Source organism: Eupeodes corollae, chromosome 2 (assembly GCF_945859685.1).
Source record: "Eupeodes corollae chromosome 2, idEupCoro1.1, whole genome shotgun sequence".
In the NCBI taxonomy this organism is placed as follows: Eukaryota; Metazoa; Arthropoda; class Insecta; order Diptera; family Syrphidae; genus Eupeodes; species Eupeodes corollae.
This window is the reverse complement of record NC_079148.1, coordinates 153,575,529-153,594,366: the sequence shown is the minus strand read 5'-3', so window position 1 is coordinate 153,594,366 and position 18,838 is coordinate 153,575,529. Positions and strand designations below refer to the sequence as shown.

The 18,838-nt window shown below is 32.8% G+C and overlaps 2 protein-coding genes and 1 long non-coding RNA gene across 4 annotated transcripts in view; 1 reads left to right on the top strand and 2 right to left on the bottom strand.

Moving 5' to 3' along the window:
* The window catches only part of LOC129948073 (protein rhomboid), a 117,013-nt gene extending 110,361 nt beyond the window's left edge, over positions 1–6,652 (bottom strand). Inside the window, exons 1-4 of the mRNA XM_056058892.1 lie at positions 6,485–6,652; positions 6,335–6,424; positions 6,246–6,269; positions 2,667–2,843 (exon numbers count right to left, since the gene is read on the bottom strand). Of these exons, the coding sequence (XP_055914867.1) occupies positions 2,667–2,843; positions 6,246–6,269; positions 6,335–6,424; positions 6,485–6,637 (444 nt within the window). The 5' untranslated portion in view covers positions 6,638–6,652. The remainder of the gene's footprint in view (positions 1–2,666; positions 2,844–6,245; positions 6,270–6,334; positions 6,425–6,484) is intronic.
* Positions 6,653–11,748: 5,096 nt separating this feature from the next.
* LOC129947660 (protamine-like) lies at positions 11,749–12,346 on the bottom strand. The gene is made up of 2 exons (XM_056058293.1): positions 12,073–12,346; positions 11,749–11,999 (listed from the first exon to the last, which is right to left on the bottom strand). Exons 1-2 carry the CDS (start codon positions 12,226–12,228, stop codon positions 11,862–11,864), a joined length of 294 nt encoding a protein of 97 aa, XP_055914268.1. The 5' UTR covers positions 12,229–12,346; the 3' UTR covers positions 11,749–11,861.
* Positions 12,347–15,042: 2,696 nt separating this feature from the next.
* Positions 15,043–16,163, top strand: LOC129947871 (uncharacterized). 2 transcript variants are annotated; one of them, XR_008781775.1, is made up of 3 exons: positions 15,406–15,668; positions 15,722–15,885; positions 15,933–16,163. It is a non-coding gene; the product is annotated as an uncharacterized LOC129947871 (long non-coding RNA). The 2 variants fall into 2 exon arrangements; XR_008781774.1 differs by having other exon boundaries at positions 15,043–15,668; positions 15,722–16,163.
* The last annotated feature ends 2,675 nt before the right edge of the window (positions 16,164–18,838 follow it).

The following is an 18,838-nucleotide window of genomic DNA, read 5'->3' as shown; positions in this document are numbered from 1 at the left end:
TTTTCAAAAAATATTCTCGTCTGGTCTTACGTTACAATATATTATATAAAATTTAATTCAAGTCTCTAGCATTATTCGTTCGTTAGATATATTGGGTTAAACAAAATGTTCACTTTTTTTTAAACTGGTATGGTAAAAAAACACCCATATAATTTTCTTGATTTTCTAAAAATCTTTTATTTCGACTCTAGGGACCTTGAAACGTCGAGAAATGTAAAAATTTTCGATTTGACATTTATCTTAAAAAATTAAGCACAGAATTTTGAAGTCAATAACTTCATTTATTCACGAGATATCAAAAATCGAACATTACTGTTTATAAATGGGCGTACTAGTTTTTGTGTACTTAATTTGAAAAAAAACTGACGAGAAAAGCGTCCCAAACGTACGGAAGTACGTAAATACGCTCTAACAGACATCTCTCTAAAAATCTTTTATTTAGACTCTAGAGACATCGAAACGTCGAGAAATTCGACAAATCGGACCGATTGCAATAACTTCCTATGGGAAGTTAAAAATTTCTCAAATATTTAAGAACGTTTTTGACGTGTAGTAAAATTCTTTCTTTACACTGCCAAAAATTGGTTAAAACTGTAATTGGAAAATTTTGGGAATGAAAAACTAAATTTCTGAACCGCAGAGTTATAAATACGAATACACAATGTAATGTTTAAAATAATCTATTAGTGAGTGTTATTTTTGTTCAATATTAATGCAAAAAATTAAGGTACAATTTTCTACAGTCTGTTTTTGTTCAAATGGGAAACGTTCTTTTTTACTTTACATTTAAATTAAAGTAATCACGTACTTGTTTTAGTTTTAAACATCGTTACAAAAACTGTAATAACCATATTTATAAAAACCAAGTATTCTATTTTTATTCCGCGATTATGGGAAAAAACTTTACCCATGAGTTAAAAATGTCTATTAATAACGTTTCACTTAATTGTATTTCAATGAAATAGATGTCTGTTTGTTAACATGAAGTTTTCACTGGTAAAAATGTGGTAAAAATTGTATGTTTCCCAACGCACCTAATAATTATATCGACTCCAGTACCTGATTGAAGCCTTAATTTTTAAACTAACAGATTTTCCCACTACTACTGGTTTAGCTTATAAACTTTACTCATTTTATATTAATGAAATTTTGCACTAAGTCCTTAAAGAGAAATGGGTTCTTTTCAAACTAGCTAAGTATACCTATTTGACATTTTTCGGCAAAAACATCTTATCTTTCATGTTCAAATTCCTGAGGTTAATAAAATTGATTTAAAAAAGCGGAAGATTTATTCACAACAAAAAAGCAAATTAAAAACAACGTGCTTCCAGCCTAAATTATCAGATTATCAAACACACAAAAAACTATAGACCTCACAATTTCCCACGAAATCCTGGTTTCATGTTTGTTAATGAGCCTGTGAATTTTCAATAACCTTCACTAAATTCTTCTCAAGACACTGATGATATTTCATCAGGTATACCGTATTTCTATTTCTAAATTTTCATGACTTTCCCAATAGCTAATAAAAAAGATTCCTTTAAGAAAACGAGACGAATATAAAATATAAAAGACGTGAAGAAAATCCTTTCGTCTGGATTCTTTTTTCAGTGTCTTTTGAAGAATTGCTTCTGAAAAATCTCAATTGTTAACGTGTACAAAAATTTCCTTCTAGATGGCAGGCGATATTATTTTTGTTTTGTTTTCTTCACGTACCCAGAACCATACCAATATGAGATAAGACTATGTTTACAGTCAAAACGCTCTTTAAAAATTGTTTTTCAAACTTATAGAACAATGTCCAGGTCCACTAAAAACGACGACGATGGATTGTGGGAAAATGCATCACTTATATGCAAGTCCATCAAAACAGGTAAAGTCTTTTAAGAGTGTCTTGTCGTTAAAAACTCAACACACATGTTTCTTATTAAGGCGTGCAACACGAAATTCGTTGACTTTAATAAATCAAGATCAAGACCTCTCGTACTCATACACCACCAACAGCCACCTGTAAAATTTGTGTAACCTTAAAATGAATTGTGTATGCAGCATGTACCTTGCTTTATAATTTTTGAAATCGGAAGGAAATTCCAGTATAATCGCAAACATATGGACGTGATATGTTGCTATTTTGGAAATTGGAAACCCCAAAAACATTATTGGTATTTCCAGATTATTTTGAAGCATTGCAATTTTAAGTACTCGATCGTATCGTACATGCATAGCATATAGTAGGTAAGGTCTCTAGTGTCATAGAAAGAATAATTATTCCTGATAAGAGTCTTTCATTCGAGAGTGTATAGAGTGTTTAAATTGAAGAGGACAACATTGTCACCATATCTTTCTCAAAGGAGTCCTTAACACAAAAACGATTTTCCTTTTTTGTTTGTAGGTAGTATGTCCTCCATACATAGCTTCTTAAGAATACAGGTGTTTTTTGTTTGTAATTATGACACCAAGACTTGTTCTAAGTTGATTTAAGGTAGAACAATCCCCAACCTATAATATGTGTTGATATTTTGATACTTCAAAATTGAGATTGATTGCTTTAATGTAAAACTAAATTACTTCAAGTGTTCGTAACGACTTTATGGTCAAACAAAAATTCTTTTGACTAAGACACAGATGATGTTAAGGATTGTTGGTGTTTGATTTTTTGGACTTACCACATTTACAAAATCCTGAAAAGTTACGTAACCAGGTCCATTAGGTACTTTAACTTTCATCGCTCTCTCGTATAAAAGCTCACGTTTATTCATAGGCACTTGTGATAAAAATTCGGGTGATTTTAGTGCTGTTACGAAATCATCAACAGGAATTTCACCAAAACCCTCTGGATCGAACTGAAAAAGAAAGAAAAAGTATTATTTTAATTATGGTAATATCAGTATAAATTTGCTCTCCAACGGATCTAATGTGATTGCGTTCTCAAATGTTTGTACGATTGATATTACATTTGTATCTCGATGGCAGTGTTCGTTGAGAAATTGTGCATTTGGAATCATGTGTGGTTTCCATTGGGGAAAAAAATCAATCTATTACAGTTGATATTATTTAGTTTTGTTAGTGAAAATAGACTAACTGGGCTTATTTTGCAAGAGAAAACAATAGAAAGGATAATTAAGTTTTCCTATGTTTCCACCAAAGGTTTATCTCAGTTTAGATTGAATAAATCTTCAGGTTGTTTCCGATGAATAAGAAGACTTAAAAATTATTAAGTGTGACAGAATTTTCTAAAATGCAAATTGTGCTTCGATGTTTCTTATGAAGTGCAAGTGAGATAGTTTGATTCGTGTTAAACAATGAAAAACTGAATAGTTCAGCACCATATAAGAATATGCTACCTACTTCATATGCATTTTTTTCTTTTAATTTGAATAAACCAAAACTATATTTTTTGGACACAAATATGCAAATAAACAGATTAACGCATTGCATGTAAAACCACCTTCTCCACACATGTTTTTCTTCGCAAATTTTGACTCGACTCCCGATACCCGACCGAAATCGAGGCGAATCAAGCTCATATCAACTGGATTCAGGTTTATAAAGAATTGAGGCGAGCTTCAAGCTGGCTTCAACCCCACATGTTAATGTAGTAGTCTACGAACAAACCCATTCCTTGAAGCAATTGTTAAATGAACTTTTTTTTATAGAATCTCAATTTCCAGATGTCTTCTTACCATTTCTTCTTGAAAATCGTCCATTTTATTAGTTTTAGTTAGTATTTTTTGCCAAGTGAATTTTAACATTTGATTTTCACAATATTTTCTTCTATTTGTGTGTTTTTTTTTATTATTATTCTGACAGATCTTTTTTCAGGTGTACCAATTTTTAAATACACAAACCTGGCTGATGCGGAAGAAAAATATGATATAGTAATTTATAGAAAAATTGTTTTAAAAAATTCTAAATTCAGGCCGAAACTTATTTTACCTTAATAAAATATAATAATAATAATTTTAGATGATATTTTATGAAAGTACCGGAAATAATTTAGAATGTTTTATTTGTTTTTTTGTTTTCCATTTTGTAAATTGAACTTAAATGAAATAAAATCTGAAGGAAAGGGGGTGTGTTCGTAGATTATGGTCCAATTACTTGCAGATAATCACGTGAAACAGATGGCGCTATATTAGGTGACAATTACTTTTTCCAAAATTACAGCATATATCAAGTTTTTGGTTACTAAATAGCTTAGTCGAATCAGCTTAAAAAAATTATAAAATTAATTATAAAAAATATTACAATAACTCATACAAAAATCAATGATTGGTTTTATGCCAAGCAACGTTAATAACCAGTATCAGAAATAAAAGATTTGATTTTTTTATCTTTTTAACTTTTGAAGACTTGTCAGAATACTTTTTAGGTTTTATTCTGAAAACTTGTCGTACTGCAGTTGATACGAAGTCGCCACACAATTTTCTAGGACTGGTCATTAAAAAAACACACAAGTATTTGACACACCAAGCATTATTTGAAATAGATTGAAAAGAAATGTTGTCGAAATATAAGTGTTTATCTTGAGTTTTAAGGATGTTGCATGTTGGACAATACTCTATGAACGTATCCATCGGCTCGAGGAAGTTTAAAAATTTAAAAAAAAACTCTAAAACTGATGTCAAACTCAAATAAAATACACTTGTGCATTAAATAAATAATTTTGACAAATTTCCAATAGTGTGGTTTTGAAATTTAATAAACACCAATATTCAGAGGTTCTCTCTGCCATAAGGTTACTTTGTTAAGATCTTAAGATGTCGCGTTTCAGAAATTTTGCACAAACATTTTAGAAATGTTTCTGATCTATTTTTTACTTGGTGTTCGAATTGTTTCCTTGTTCCTGAAATGTGTTGCAAATGTTTTAGAAAAATATCAAAAATGTTTCTCTTTGGTCTGGACACTCCTGTAGATCCAACATTTTAAACATCATAAAATTAAAACTAACACACATTTCAAGCAATTAAATAAAATACTGAATTTATTTCTACGTACATTTCATACATAACGATTATTTTACTGAATTTTAAATCACAAAATGGCTATTTTAACTTTTATTTATTTGATTAAAGTGACTTTTGAGTTTGTGAAATTTTAAATCAACAGGTTTGTTCCCCAGTTTTAGGTTTGTTTATTATGTTCACATTTACAAACTGTCATTGTTCAGACGTGTTTAGATTTTCAAATGCGTTGGATTGAAATTAATAATTTAAGGTTAAAGTTGATTGTTACAACGAGAACCGACAGGTGGGAATGTACAGGAAATGTAAACCCTTCAGTGAAACGACTTTATTTTAAATTATATAAACAAAAATTTGCTATTTATTGAATTCGATTTAATTATTGAAAAATTAAAATTTAACCAAGACATTAGCAATTGATTAAGTGAAGTACTTTCTATAATTAAGTTGCTAAATATTTCGCTTGGTTTTAAACCTGGAAAAAAAATTCAATTTTGAAATCCAATTGTAGCTATATAAGAGGCCAGTTTAAGCTTTAATTGGTTTTCATCATTCAAACCAATCGTTGAAATTTTTTGACAGGTCAGTTATGTGTATGCAGCTATCATTGAAAATGTCTGTCATTGAAACAAAGTACAACTGACAGGTGGGAATATAAAGAAAATGAAAGGTTTTCTTTGGAACGATTATGTTCCGATATAAAAATTATCCATTAGCTGTTTATTGAAAACGATTTCATCATTGAAAAATTAAAAATGATTTTCAATAGAAAACATCTACAACTGATTAGCTTCGTTTGTAAACGAAACATAACAAATTTCACTCACAAACAAATTTTTAATATCGAGATTAAATTGCTAATGATGAAAATATTTGCAAGCTACAAACTTATAAGTGGTCTCTAGTCAGCTTAGCAATCGCCATTATACTTGAATAGTCTTAAATGTTTGTTTCTTAAAGGAATTTTCGTTAAAAACGTTAATTGAACACGCTTAAAACTTTTCGTAAATTAAACTATTCTGACATTTATATATGTCAAAGTGGCATTTGGAGGTAGTATGATACTTTATTATAAGTAATTGTTAACTAAATGAAGTGTGTTAATTTAGTTTATAATTATTAAACCGCTTTTTTAGCCTAGTTTCGACACAAATTTTGTACTATCATCTGTATCCGTGGTTCAGTATTAGAATGGTCGCATGTACTCGGGTTCGATTCCCGGCCGATGCAGATTACTTTTCTTATTTCATAAACTTTTTTTTAAATTATTATTGAACTTACCATATCGAAAAGAAGTTTCCATTTCTAAAACAAAAATAAAAATTGTCAGTCAATGTAAAACTTAAATTGTTTAATTTATATTCGCTCACATCTCGTAAGAGTTCCCTTCGTAATTCAGCTTCATCAAATTCCGAATTGAGATCTGTGTGGTCTGTGTCGTATACTCCATCATTTCCGCACTAAAATAAAGAAAAGTTTTTGAAAATCGAAACTATTTCATTTTGATTTTTTTAACAAACCTGTGAAAGTGTTCCGATGGAAACAAACGAACCAGCTATCGTTGAAATATGCTCAACTTCAACTGGAAGGGTGTCCTGTTGACTGGTGCTGATGGTATTTTGATTTGGGTTATCGGCTCCACGCGAACTACATCTATCAAATCCTGGCCACATCCTTATCACCGGGCTATCTTCTTAGTGTTTTAAATTTTTCCATTCAAATTGTTTACAGAATAACAAAAAAAAATCAATATAAAGTTGCGGATCGAAGAAAAGTTTGTTTTTGCGTTGTTAACTACTGTAGTGAGGCATTTTAGGCACAAGTCTTATTTTTCTGCAGGCTAAAAGTAGACATCAGTTTTGTGTATGTATCCTAGAAGTATACAATAAAAAGTTGATAATTAGTAAAAGTAACATTTAAATCCTTCATTTTAGAGTGAGTGCGTGGAGCTGTTTGTCTGGCGATGATTTTCGAAATATACGTGGGATCGAATCTCGTGCCCGAGATGAATTTTATTTCCATAAAATATTCCCTACTACATTTCATTGTTTAAATGCCTCTCTTAATGAAGTATTTTCAAATGGAAAGGGATATAGAAAAATACCGGTTAATCGTAGACCAAAGGTTTTCGATACCTTCGTCTACTTCATGCCCGGTAAACATTTTATTTTATTTAGCGAAGATTGATTTTTGCCTTATGACTTTTCATTCTGTTAGCATTCTTTGGTGGTATCGAAGAATATCCAGTTTAATTCTTTATAGTTATTCTTAATTTATTTTAATTTATTATTTTAATTTAAACTTTTTAAATTTGTAAGTACTTATTCCTTTGCTAACTAAAGGGTTACATTTTAAATAGCTCACTATTTTTGGGCAACTGTCACTTTTGAATCCGTAATCTTTTGACACTTGACACGTAAAAACTTTGTCATTTCTCAAAGTATGGAACAATACAAGCTTGAACTTCGCATAGACATTGTACAAAATCCTCCACAAAAATGTTGATAAAAAAAATCTCGAAATAATAAATTAATTCACTTTTATTAAGAACAGTGCATTGGAACACGTCTAAAAAGTGACAGTTTGTCAAAAAGAACAAAGCAAATGAATCTAAATTTGGGGTACTGACTGATCAACGGTCGACTCTTTGTCTACTATGGGTAACAATTGTTGTGTTTAAAATTGTTCAACTGTCATTGTTATAAAATGTTGGGATTTTTTTAGAAATTTCTTCGTTCTAAAGAAATTGAAATATCAATAACATATAAAATTATTTTAAAACTATTTATGCATACAACTTTGTTTCCTATCTTTGTGTATTCTTCTTTTACCCTGTGATGGGTAAATATTTCTCTTTTTTGAATATTAATTATATTAATTTTTCGCAATTATAAACAAACCATTCATTTTGACAGTCCAAAAATATAAAATTGTCTCTTAGAAATTTAAACAATGGCTGCGTTCCATGCCATGGTGGATTGTTGATTTTTAAGATAAGCAACAAATTGAATATTTAGAACATAAACTAACGCTTTCAAAAAGGTATTCAAAGGAACCATGTGACGTCAAAAGGTATTACAAAATTACTCAATTTTAGAAAACCACTACTCAAAACTTTAAACGCTTTTATCTCAATACTTAATTTTTTTAAGTTGTTATCATAATTAATTCAACCGATTGATTTGACATTTGTGACTTTTTGACAGCTTTCACTTGATTAATACTCAATTTGGTTAGGCATTTCATAATTTATTTATTTACTCCTGAACAACATTTGCGAGCAGCGCAAGTTGATTACTTTTTTATTAAACTTTAACTTTTGGTGAGTGCATTTTATCTCGCTTTGTGGGCCTGTGGCGTAGTCTCCCAGATCGTGCGATATGACAACGATAAATTCTTTTGTGTGGGGTTATGTGCAATCTACCCAGATAAGCCCGAGTTGAGTTATGTCTTGTAAGTGAATGTTCGGGTGCCTCATTGCTTACATACGGCGCTAATTGTTGCAAAAAGAAGTCAAACATTGGTCCTCTCGGCTGGAATTTTTAACATAATTAGAGACCCTTATCTTTGTAATACATCTGAATTTTTGGTCATTACATTATATGCATTTTTTAATGAAAACTGCACGTCTAAAAAACACCCTTAATTTTGACAAATACATATTTTTGGAAGTACGTAGGATTTTTTGTATTGGAAAATTAATTTTTGAATAACAATAAATAACTTTAGGGAAGTTTTTACTTTCCAATTTGGTAGTGAGCCATTTGGCCAAAATATTAATGTATCGCGAAATTTCAAATTTAGTAAGTTTTAAATACAAATGAACACTAATTCACTACATAACTATGTTTAAAATATTACAGGAGATGTCAGTCCGGCAGTGGACCCTAACGAAATGAAACGTCATCGCAAAAAATCTGAACAACCGTCATTTTGAAATAAATCACTTCAACGAAATTTTTTGTCAGCTGTCACTGGTATGTACATATAATAAAATTGCTTTTCATTAACCTCGAATATTTCTTAAAATTCCCTAAGAAACCTATTTGTTTATTCTTGAATATTGTGAGAAAAAGAACGCATGGGAAATGTCAAGAGCTCAAAAGTCATTTTATTAAAATGCCATACCATCTTTTTATCTGAGTAAATTTACTAAAATGTTTTTTTTTCTTCGAATAAGGATTCCTGTTATTTGTGAAATATTGTCTTCAAGATAAAAGGTCTTCAATATACAATACAATAATACAAAGTTAATCAAATGTCAATTTTGACATTTCTACCATAGTGAAAGTGTCAAAAATCACTTTGAATCCATCAGCAACTCATTCAGCATATTCTATAATCCGCATGTTGATTTATAATGCCCAAAAAGTATTATTGTTTAATGCTTGAATCCTTGGCATGTGCTTCAGTTAGCTTACAAAAACAATTACAGGAATTTCTTAGAACAGCGCTAAAGTACGTTGGCGGGTTTAATTTGAACTACTAAAGCAATAAAATCCTTTCCAACTGTTTTCAAAAAATATACATATGTAAACACATCGATTTCTCTATGAAAACAAACAAAACACACTGGAATGGCGAAAGTTGTCCTTTTTTCAAATCTATCTAAGCATAGAGCTTCTTATATCCTTTATTCCTAACCCAATTGTGTTTCCTGTTTACTCACCGTTAGATAAACAACAATCTCTTCATAGTTTAAAAGATAAATATAATGATGACGTTATCATTGACATCAAAAATGTGTACCCAAACAACAACAAAAAAAAGTAAACATACGAGTATCAGCATCAGCCTGGCCAAGTCAGGCCAGTCAGAAGCAGAGCTCTATAAAGCCACATCAGCTCTATCTCCAACTACACTATATTTCCTACTTTCTCTCTTACTCTCTTATTCTGTAGCTCTAGTTCACTATTCCTTTTATTCATAAGGATTGCAGTCACATGGCAGGCATAAGGTTATTGATCTCAGACACAGACATGACTAGGGGCAACAACAGAACCCTAGCCCTTCCAATTCCAAGTTTAGTTTTCACTTCCATAGTAGATAGGTAGGTTTTTCTATGTCTACTGAAAACACCACAAGTTATACGAAGCCATTATGTGACATCGATGTGTAATTTTCCAAAACACACTCCAAAGTCCACATTCACATTACTTAACTCACAGGCACAGAAGCCATTGCCAAAGTCCTCTCATTTATGAAAAGTTTGGGGTTGGGGGTAAAAAAGGATTTACACCCTGTTTTTAAGGTGATGGCAATAGCAACTGGCAATGGACAGAACCACACTTTGCCTTACACCACCGCACCACCACCGTCCTGCCACTTGCCTTGTACTCGTATAATAATATTTTAATAAAGCACACAAGGACTACGAAGGAGGAAGGATACGATGCAAAACAGAAAATACAAAATACGAGAATATTTTACACTATCCTGAATCCTGACAACACTCTGTCATATACACCAAAACCGAACCGAGTCGCGAGATTTTCAGAAATTCCTTTCGGGCGCAGAATCCTTGAAATCCACTGTCTCTGCTTTGAAGTGGAAGTGGGGGATGATGATGATGACTATAATTCCCTGTATCGTTGTGTTCCGTCGTCGTCGTTTTCGTTCTCGTTCTCGAGTAGCAACATAAAAATGAATTACGAAAATTAAATTAATAATTATGTTGTTTGTTGCGTTCTACTCGTAGTTCGTGGGGAGTTTTTGAACTATACAAAGCCCCCAAAAGATCGATAAATCACTTTATACTTTGCCCAAACCCTTAGCCTTTTCATTTTTTTTTGTTTTGGGCCACTGCTCGTATACCACCAACAGAATGCGGTTTTTAACCAAAACAAAATTTGAAAATCGTTGCGGACTTTGCGGCTCCGCGAGAGCACTCAGTTGGAATTTTTGGATATTTTAACAAAACAGACACAAACAAAACAAAAAACTATTTTTGTTATTTGAAAAATTTACCAAGAGTTGCACAATTTGTGGTGATTCACTGTGTACTAAATTCCCGAATTAGTTTATAAATATATATTCTCCATTCACACCGGTTACGGCTACAGACAACCCCAAACGAATTCGCGGCAAAATGACAACTAGTACTGCCCTTGCAGGGATGCCTCTGCTTATTCCAATTCCACACGTATGTACGTTCTTCAATGCGAAGGGTTGAATGGACACTAACCGAGGGGTGGCAGTTGGAGTGGCAGAGCGGTAAGCGGTGAATCGGCTGCACAAGGATGATGCTAGAACTGTACGCGTAGATATTCTAGTGGGTGGAAGGTGGCTGTTGGCTGGAAACATGCGCACTCGAACACTCAAAACTTGTCGACATTATAACGACAACTGCATAGCAATCAGTGTTTTGTCTCCCAAGAGATTTTCGTCTATGAAAATGCGACCAAGTTCCCCGCCGCACCCGCTCAGCAAAGTCGAATTTTTGACGGTTCCGATGCATAGAAAGTACACGTTGTCATAGTGACTTCGAGTTTCTATACATGTGGAATTTGCTTTGGAACTCAACTTCACAGTTGCGGCTGTAGAAGAATTGTGGGTCATATTTGAAAGATTCTGTTGATTCTGGAATGATTTCTACTTTCTGTGTGTGAAACAGCGTTGATTTTGTGTTTCACGTCACGAAAAATATTCGAAAAACATATTTTCAAATATCTTAAAAATTCAATATCGAATTGAAATCTTTGAAATCCAAAATGAAGAACCCATTTTCATATCTTTGAAATCCGAAATACAGAATCCATTCCTTGATAAGTAAAAACAAAAAAAATTCTTTTTAAAAGAAAATCACACGTTTATAATTTTATTGTTTAAAAAGTTTACACAACCAATTTTCAAAAACTATAATAATTTTGTCGAAACAATAGGAAGAAAAAAAAGCCTTTAGCGTCGTCGCCTCGATCGGGACGAACGTCTGCCACTGCGTCTGCGGCTACGACTGCGACGCCCGCGTCGTCGACTTCTTCCTCCCCGTCGTCGTCTTGATGCATCACTCGGTTGCAGTCCCAAGTCATCTTTTTGCTATAAAAATAAAACAAAAAATTTGAAAATTCAAAATATGAATTTATAAATCGAAAAATTTTCAAAAATTTACCTCTAAATTGGTGACTTTCCTCTTTGATGGAGTACGACTTCTTATCGGAGACTCATCCTCAGAATCTCGTTCGTCACTTGAAAATTCAGATTCATTGTCGGAAACTGCACGTTTTTTTGTTTGTACTTTGGATTCTTTTTTCTTTATTTCTGACATGATTTAATAACTTATTCCAATTCCAGGGATTTTGGTATTTTTTCGAGAAAAATTTATATTTACAAATAATTTTAAATTAAATGACTCACTTGGATGTCGAAGATATAATGAAAATTTTCTTATGATTTTTTCTGAAAAACGTATTTTGATTACTTTGATAAATTTATATTTTTGTTATTTTTATTTTGATAAGGTGTTTTATGATAAAGTGTTTTTTTAAATGAAATATGAAGCAGGACAAAGCCAGGAAAATAGAGAGAGGTTTACACTTTGATATTGGTTCTTAATATCAAAGTGAGAGGGAGAAGTAGGAATTGGTTGTTGTTTCTGACGAGACGACGCATTTTCGGTTAGGCTTTTAGTTTTTAAACCTGGAAACTTCTGTTTAATCCCGTTGAACAGCTTATTCGTGTGTTGGTCAACACTCCTTAAAAGGGCTATATATATTTTTTGTATTTTAAACAATTTTTAAATTAGCATTTTCAACAATTTAAGTGAATAGTGTTAAAAACGATAGAGAGCGAAGAACTTCTTAAATTCTTGAGTTACCGGGTCTTGCTGACGACATCGATCACCAAAATAAAAACGAATAAATGTCCCAATTTCCGACAACTTTTTGCGGAAATTAGGGCCATTATTCAGTACGCAATTTTTTCCGAATTTCCTCTTCCAAGACATATGCAAGTGATTTTACATAACCTTACAAAAAGTAGTTAAGCGGACGGTGTTAAATTGCACGATCTTGAACGCCACAGGCTTATGTTGCGAGATAATGCGCTCGCCAAAAAAAAACTGATTGAGCCAATATTTTGGAAATAAATTTTGCACGATTTGTAAACATTGCGTTGTTCGGGAGTTAGTCTATTTATTATGACAAACCAAAATAAGCATAAATTAAGTGACAGCTGTCAAAAAGACCAACTTTGAACAGATTATTGCCGAATTTGAAACCACACGTCTAAAAAAAGCAACCCTTATATCACTAAATAACATTTTTGACACAGTTTTTGAAAACATTTCGAAACACTTTAAATTGTAACCGTTATTTCTAAACGGACATACAATTTACTTTATAATATTGAACCCTTTGACTTATGTTACACATACATATGCATGTTAAAAATTTGTCAGTGATCCTTGGTTTTGTCTTTATTACATTAAGAGCCTGTTTCTTAACCAAACGATCCAAGTTATAGCCTAAAGTTTTCGAATTTTCAATTAAAATTTTTCAATTTGCTTTTTCAGACGACATAAGAAAGTTCATTAACACAAATTTATTCTCTGAACGCAAAATAAGACGAAAGCTAGTTATGTTTTTAGATGTTAGTAATTTTAAAGACTTGGAAATTAACTTCACGCTCCAAACAAACTTTACAGAAAAAAAAATCAAAATGGGTTGTATTTATTATAATTTTAAATAACTTTCTTCGTGTTCTTATTTGATCTGAAATTTTTAAATCGTGTTATTATTTTCTCCAATATTACCATAGTACCATTCCATGTGTTTCCACCAATTTTGAAAATACTTTTACCACTCCGCGTGAAGACCTCTAAAACATGATTTTAGCTAAACTTGTAGAAAATTGTTGCCTACGAAATTTATCATTGATGTTTGGGGACAAGAAAAAGTCGTTAGATGTATGATAGATAATCCAGTCTTAAAAATCGAAGACTTTTAATGGCTTTCCACATTCTACCAAAGACTTTCGGCAAACAAATTCTTGTTAGTAGTCCAAATTGACCCTTCAACTTCGTTCCTAAATATTCAATTGCAATGAAAAAGACAACCTATTACACAGGCCTTCAAAATTAAGTTATTTTTTCGATTTCAAACCTCAGCTTAGAATTTTCGTATCAAATCAGGGTTTTAAAATATGGCTTTTTTAAAATGTTAAATTGAACCAAAAACGGTGCTTTTGACAATAAATCATTTAATAATTTTGCAAAGTACAAATCTTTGTCTTCTAGATACAGTTTAAATAATTTTACTATCATACTTAGTACCTGGAAATTCTCGTAAGTATTGAGGTTTTATTTGACTCTAATTAAAGTTTTGAAAAGTTTTGAATTTAGATTTTATTTATCTAGTCAAATTTAAAAATACCTCTTTCCAATTTTTTTTTTCTTTCAATTGACATATGTACATACATAATTCAAAAACTTTACGTGATAGCTTTGTTTTCAACACAAAAATTACTCTCAAGCCAATTTGCCTTTTTCTAAGCAAAAACCTGAACCTATAGGTAAAACAAATGGTTCAAAGTTTTTTTTAAAGATCTACATATTTTCGACAGATGAAATCTAACAACTTAGGAAGATTTTTAGAAATTTGAATGAAATTCTATAAATATTGACGTGATAGGGTTATTTTGGAGTTGAAAAAATAGAAGAAATGATCGGGAAACGTTCCAAATTTGAGCATAATGATAAGCGCTTCTGTTAATTTGATCTTAAACAAAATTGTGCTATTTTTAGAGAACTCAGCTGGTATACTATTTGATCCAGCGGCTTTGCCATCTTTAAGACTTTGTACAACACTTCACTTCATTTTCAGTTATACTCTTATCGAGTTTCTCAAACCAAGTTTTATGGTCGTGCATAACTCCAAAATATTTGTGTTGAAGAATTTAAAAGTAAAGCAAAATGATAACTTAAGGCCTGGAATGACACTGCTACTGCAACTTTTACTTAACAATTTCCATAGTTTCCTCTTTATATCCCAAAACTCGGCTGAATCTTTAGTTAAACTTAAAGAACTGCTAACTTTTCTTCAAACTTATTTTCTTTTTTTTTAAATTTGTAGACTACTCGTCCCCTTGTTCGTGCGGTTTTTTTCTCGATTACTTTTCATGGGGTTATGTTGAATCATTGATTTATGCAGACAAACCAGCAACTGTTAAAAGCGTTGGAAGCCAATATCGCATACCGGCGGAATTATTGCACTAGAACTGATGGAATAAGCTGTGTAACATGTACCAACTTCAAACGTATTTCGGAAATGATCAGCTCTATCACGAACTTCACCCCGAAAAAAAAACATTACCGTTTTCTATCTCTTTAAATATTCAAAGTTTCGAAAACAATGTGCATCGGTATGTTCTTCCTCATTTTCCTGATGATGATGATAAAGTGTTTAAAAATCCCTTTCAAGTTAAAAAACAAAATTATCACTATACACTCTACTTTAAAAAAATATCTAAAACTATTTATTCATATGAAAATCGTTTTTATTTCAAAGAAAAATATTGAAAATTTATTTGTGAACTTTCTTTAAAAAATAAAAAAAAAATATGTCCCAAATCAAGGTAAACGATTCTAAATTACAAACAAAAAAACGTATAGTTTCCGACATAGATTCTGATTATCCAAGTTCATCCGATGATGGACTAGAGCGTGAGTCTTCTATAAAAAGTCAAGCTCCTGGTCCATCAAAGAAAAAAGTAACCAAATTTAAAATTTAGTTTGTGGTTATTTCTTATTTTAGTTTTTATAGCAACCAACTAATTCCATGATGGAACCTCATAATAGAGTAAGGCGACAACGAGGAAGGAGTAGAAGAAGCCGTTCACGCCGCCGCAGACTGGGGCCAAGATAATCAAAGCGATGGGCAAAACTTAGTTGATAGGGTTTTCTTTATAAATGAAGTTGAAAATGCGTGTATTGTTTTTTTTTTATAATATTTTGTAAATTTAATTTTTTTTTAGTTTTAATTTTTTATCTTCTAACATGGTAACAACATCTTTTTATCGAACACTGGTAATTTACGCGAAAGACTTAACAAAGGATGAGGTGTGTTCATAATATCGGTGATATTGTCAACTCTGGAAGTTTTCCTATCAAAAAATTCTCTGTAAGATTTGAAATCTTTATTTCTTGACTCTTGAGCCTCTTCACTTAACAGTCCGATCGGTAATAAAGCATCACGTACTATCATAGAGACGTGTATTAAAATTTTATGGAGGGTAGGAGTCATAGGCATCCAAGGATATAATCCAACATACAAGGAAGCCGTTTCCAAACAATATTTATGAAATTTTTATGGATTTATTCGAATCCCACTGGATATTGCTTGCAAAATAATGTTAATTCTTCGAATTAGCACTGTATCGATTTTGGTAATGTTGGCAGAAGTATTGTAGTTTTGGAAGAATTTTCGAGCTACATTACCATCATTTGAATTGCCAAAACCCGGTTTAGGCTTGTCAATGATCAGTCCAAGTTCTGTTTTAATATGCGCTTGGATAGTTTTTTCGTTTGTACTACCAAACGTTTATTTTCACTCCACAAGCGCCAGGTAAGTGTTGGTAGCTTATAACTCAAGTGCAGCAATGATTCGAATGATAGTATCCGCGCATGTAGAACGGAGATTCCAAACGACACATTGGGAATTAATGGGCCTTTGGCAAACGTTTTCAAGATCGTTAAAGTATTTTGAAGTGGCATTACATAAATAGCATTGAAACGAAAATTGGAGTGAGGCAAGGTTGTACTCTAAGCCCTTTGCTGTTTTCGCTATTTTTGGACGATGTTATGGACATCCTGCGCGGTGGAATTGAAGTCAGTAGTACTACTATCAAAGCACTTCTGTTTGCAGATGATATAGTGATTCTAGCTCATTCACCGGAAACAATACAACTGATGATCAACCGATTATGCAAATACTGTGCTAAATGGAACCTAGTGGTCAACCAAGAGAAGTCGAAGATTATGATCTTCAATAGAGGGAGAGGCAGACTGCAAAAAAATGGGAAGTGGCACTACAATAACGAAAGAGTGAGTGGAGTGATCTTTCCCTGCAAATTAAAAATGGAAAAGTACTTGAAAGACAAGCTTGCAAAGGCAAAAACTGCAATAAACTCAACTTGGAAGATGTGTTTCTCCAACAAATATCTAAACCACAGGACGAAATTTAAAGTTTTTGAATCTGTTGCAGAATCAATCATGCTTTACGCAGCGCAAGTATAGGGAGGTCAGCACTTTTACACTTCTACTTAAAACGCATGTTCAGACTACCATCGAACACACCAAACTATGCGTTGAATCTGGAAACTGGATTATCAACGTTATATCTAAAAACACTAAAATTGCAGCCTGATTACATTATAAAGGTCTTGAACATGGATGAAGGTCGACTTCCGAAGAAGATCGTGATGATAACAGTGAATTGGATGGTATGATGAGTGGCTGGATCATGCACGTTTGTGTAATTTCGATCTTAGTCTTGACTAAGAGCCTTCCAATAACTGGAAACAAAGACTCAACGAGATCATTTCCAATACAGATATAAACTGCAGGAATGAGATTGAAAGTGAAGCAAGACGATCCCTCTACAGATCGGTGTACAGTACACTCAACTATAACGTTCAACATGCAAACTACTTCAGAGACGAACTAGGCATAGAATCCATCTCAATGATGCTTAGGGCGGGGGTAGAACTTCTTCCGCTTAGTTATAGGCCACACCGAGATGACCTTCCAATATTGTGCAACATATGTAACACAGCAAAAAAAAATAATGTCAAACCCTTCTGACTTGATTACAGGGCTTTGACTTTGTATTAAACGAGTAGCTGTATGGTCTAATAGGGATTGTAAGGGTACTTCAGCTTCAGATTCCGAAACTTACACATCTTCAGGATAAGATCTTTTTTCCCTCTGTACTAATTTGTATGATGGAAATATATCTTTTACATACATAGTCTCTTATGACGTTATATTGTGTTCTACTAAGCTTAGCTTCAATGAGAATTGAAAGTGCTTCTCGAGGCGTAAGTTTTTTAATTTTTGAATGATTATTTAAGTCTATCTCATAGAGCTCATGAGCAGTTCTCATCCTTTTATGCAGCGCCGCTTTGCGTGTCTGTTGTTTGGCTGCATTTGCCTGCTGAAATTCCTCATCAAACCAGGGGTTCCTTGTTGGTGGCTGCTTGAAACCCGGCACATCAGAGGCGGCATCTCTGATTGCATCTTGGCAATGTTGCCACTGGTTTTCGATTCATTGTGTTGGCGGCAGAGAACTTCGAGAGAGTTTACTTGTAACTCGGTCGGAAAAGGATTTGAAAATTGTAGCCGTTTGACGTTGTACCTTCTCCCAGCACCTCCCTGTTTTGCCTTGGGTCTGTAAACCCGAAGTGCTACCTTGGCTACAACGAGGTAGTGGTCCGAGCCAAAGTAAGCTCCTCGGAAAGTTTGGACATCCATGATGCTGGAAGCGTGTCTGGCGTCGATCGCAATAATATTGTCAATTTGGCTGAAGGTAGATTGATCTGGAGAACTCCAAGTTCCTTTGTGGATGTTGAGGTGTGGAAAACTCGTACTGGCTACCATGACGTTTTGCCCCGCAACAAAATCTATGAGCCTGAATCCGTTGTCGAAAGTGTTTTTGTGCAGGCTGTTTTTCCCGATTATTTCACCAAAGATGTCTTCCCTTCCTAGCTTGGCATTAAAATCGCCCAGGACAATTTTAATATCGTAGCTAGGACACTGCTCATATGTTTTGTCTAAGAGCTCGAAGAACATATCTTTGGTGTTGTCATCTTTCTCTTCTGTGGGGGCGTGCGCGCATATCAGGCTAATGTTGCCGAATTTAACCTTGATGTGTACGGTCATA

Coding starts and splice junctions, on each gene's coding strand:
- LOC129947660 (XM_056058293.1), bottom strand. CDS start 12,228: ATGTCAGAAATAAAGAAAAAAGAATCCAAAGTACAAACAAAAAAACGT. Junction 12,000..12,072: donor GGAAAGTCACCAATTTAGAG/GTAAATTTTTGA, acceptor TTATTTTTATAG/CAAAAAGATGACTTGGGACT.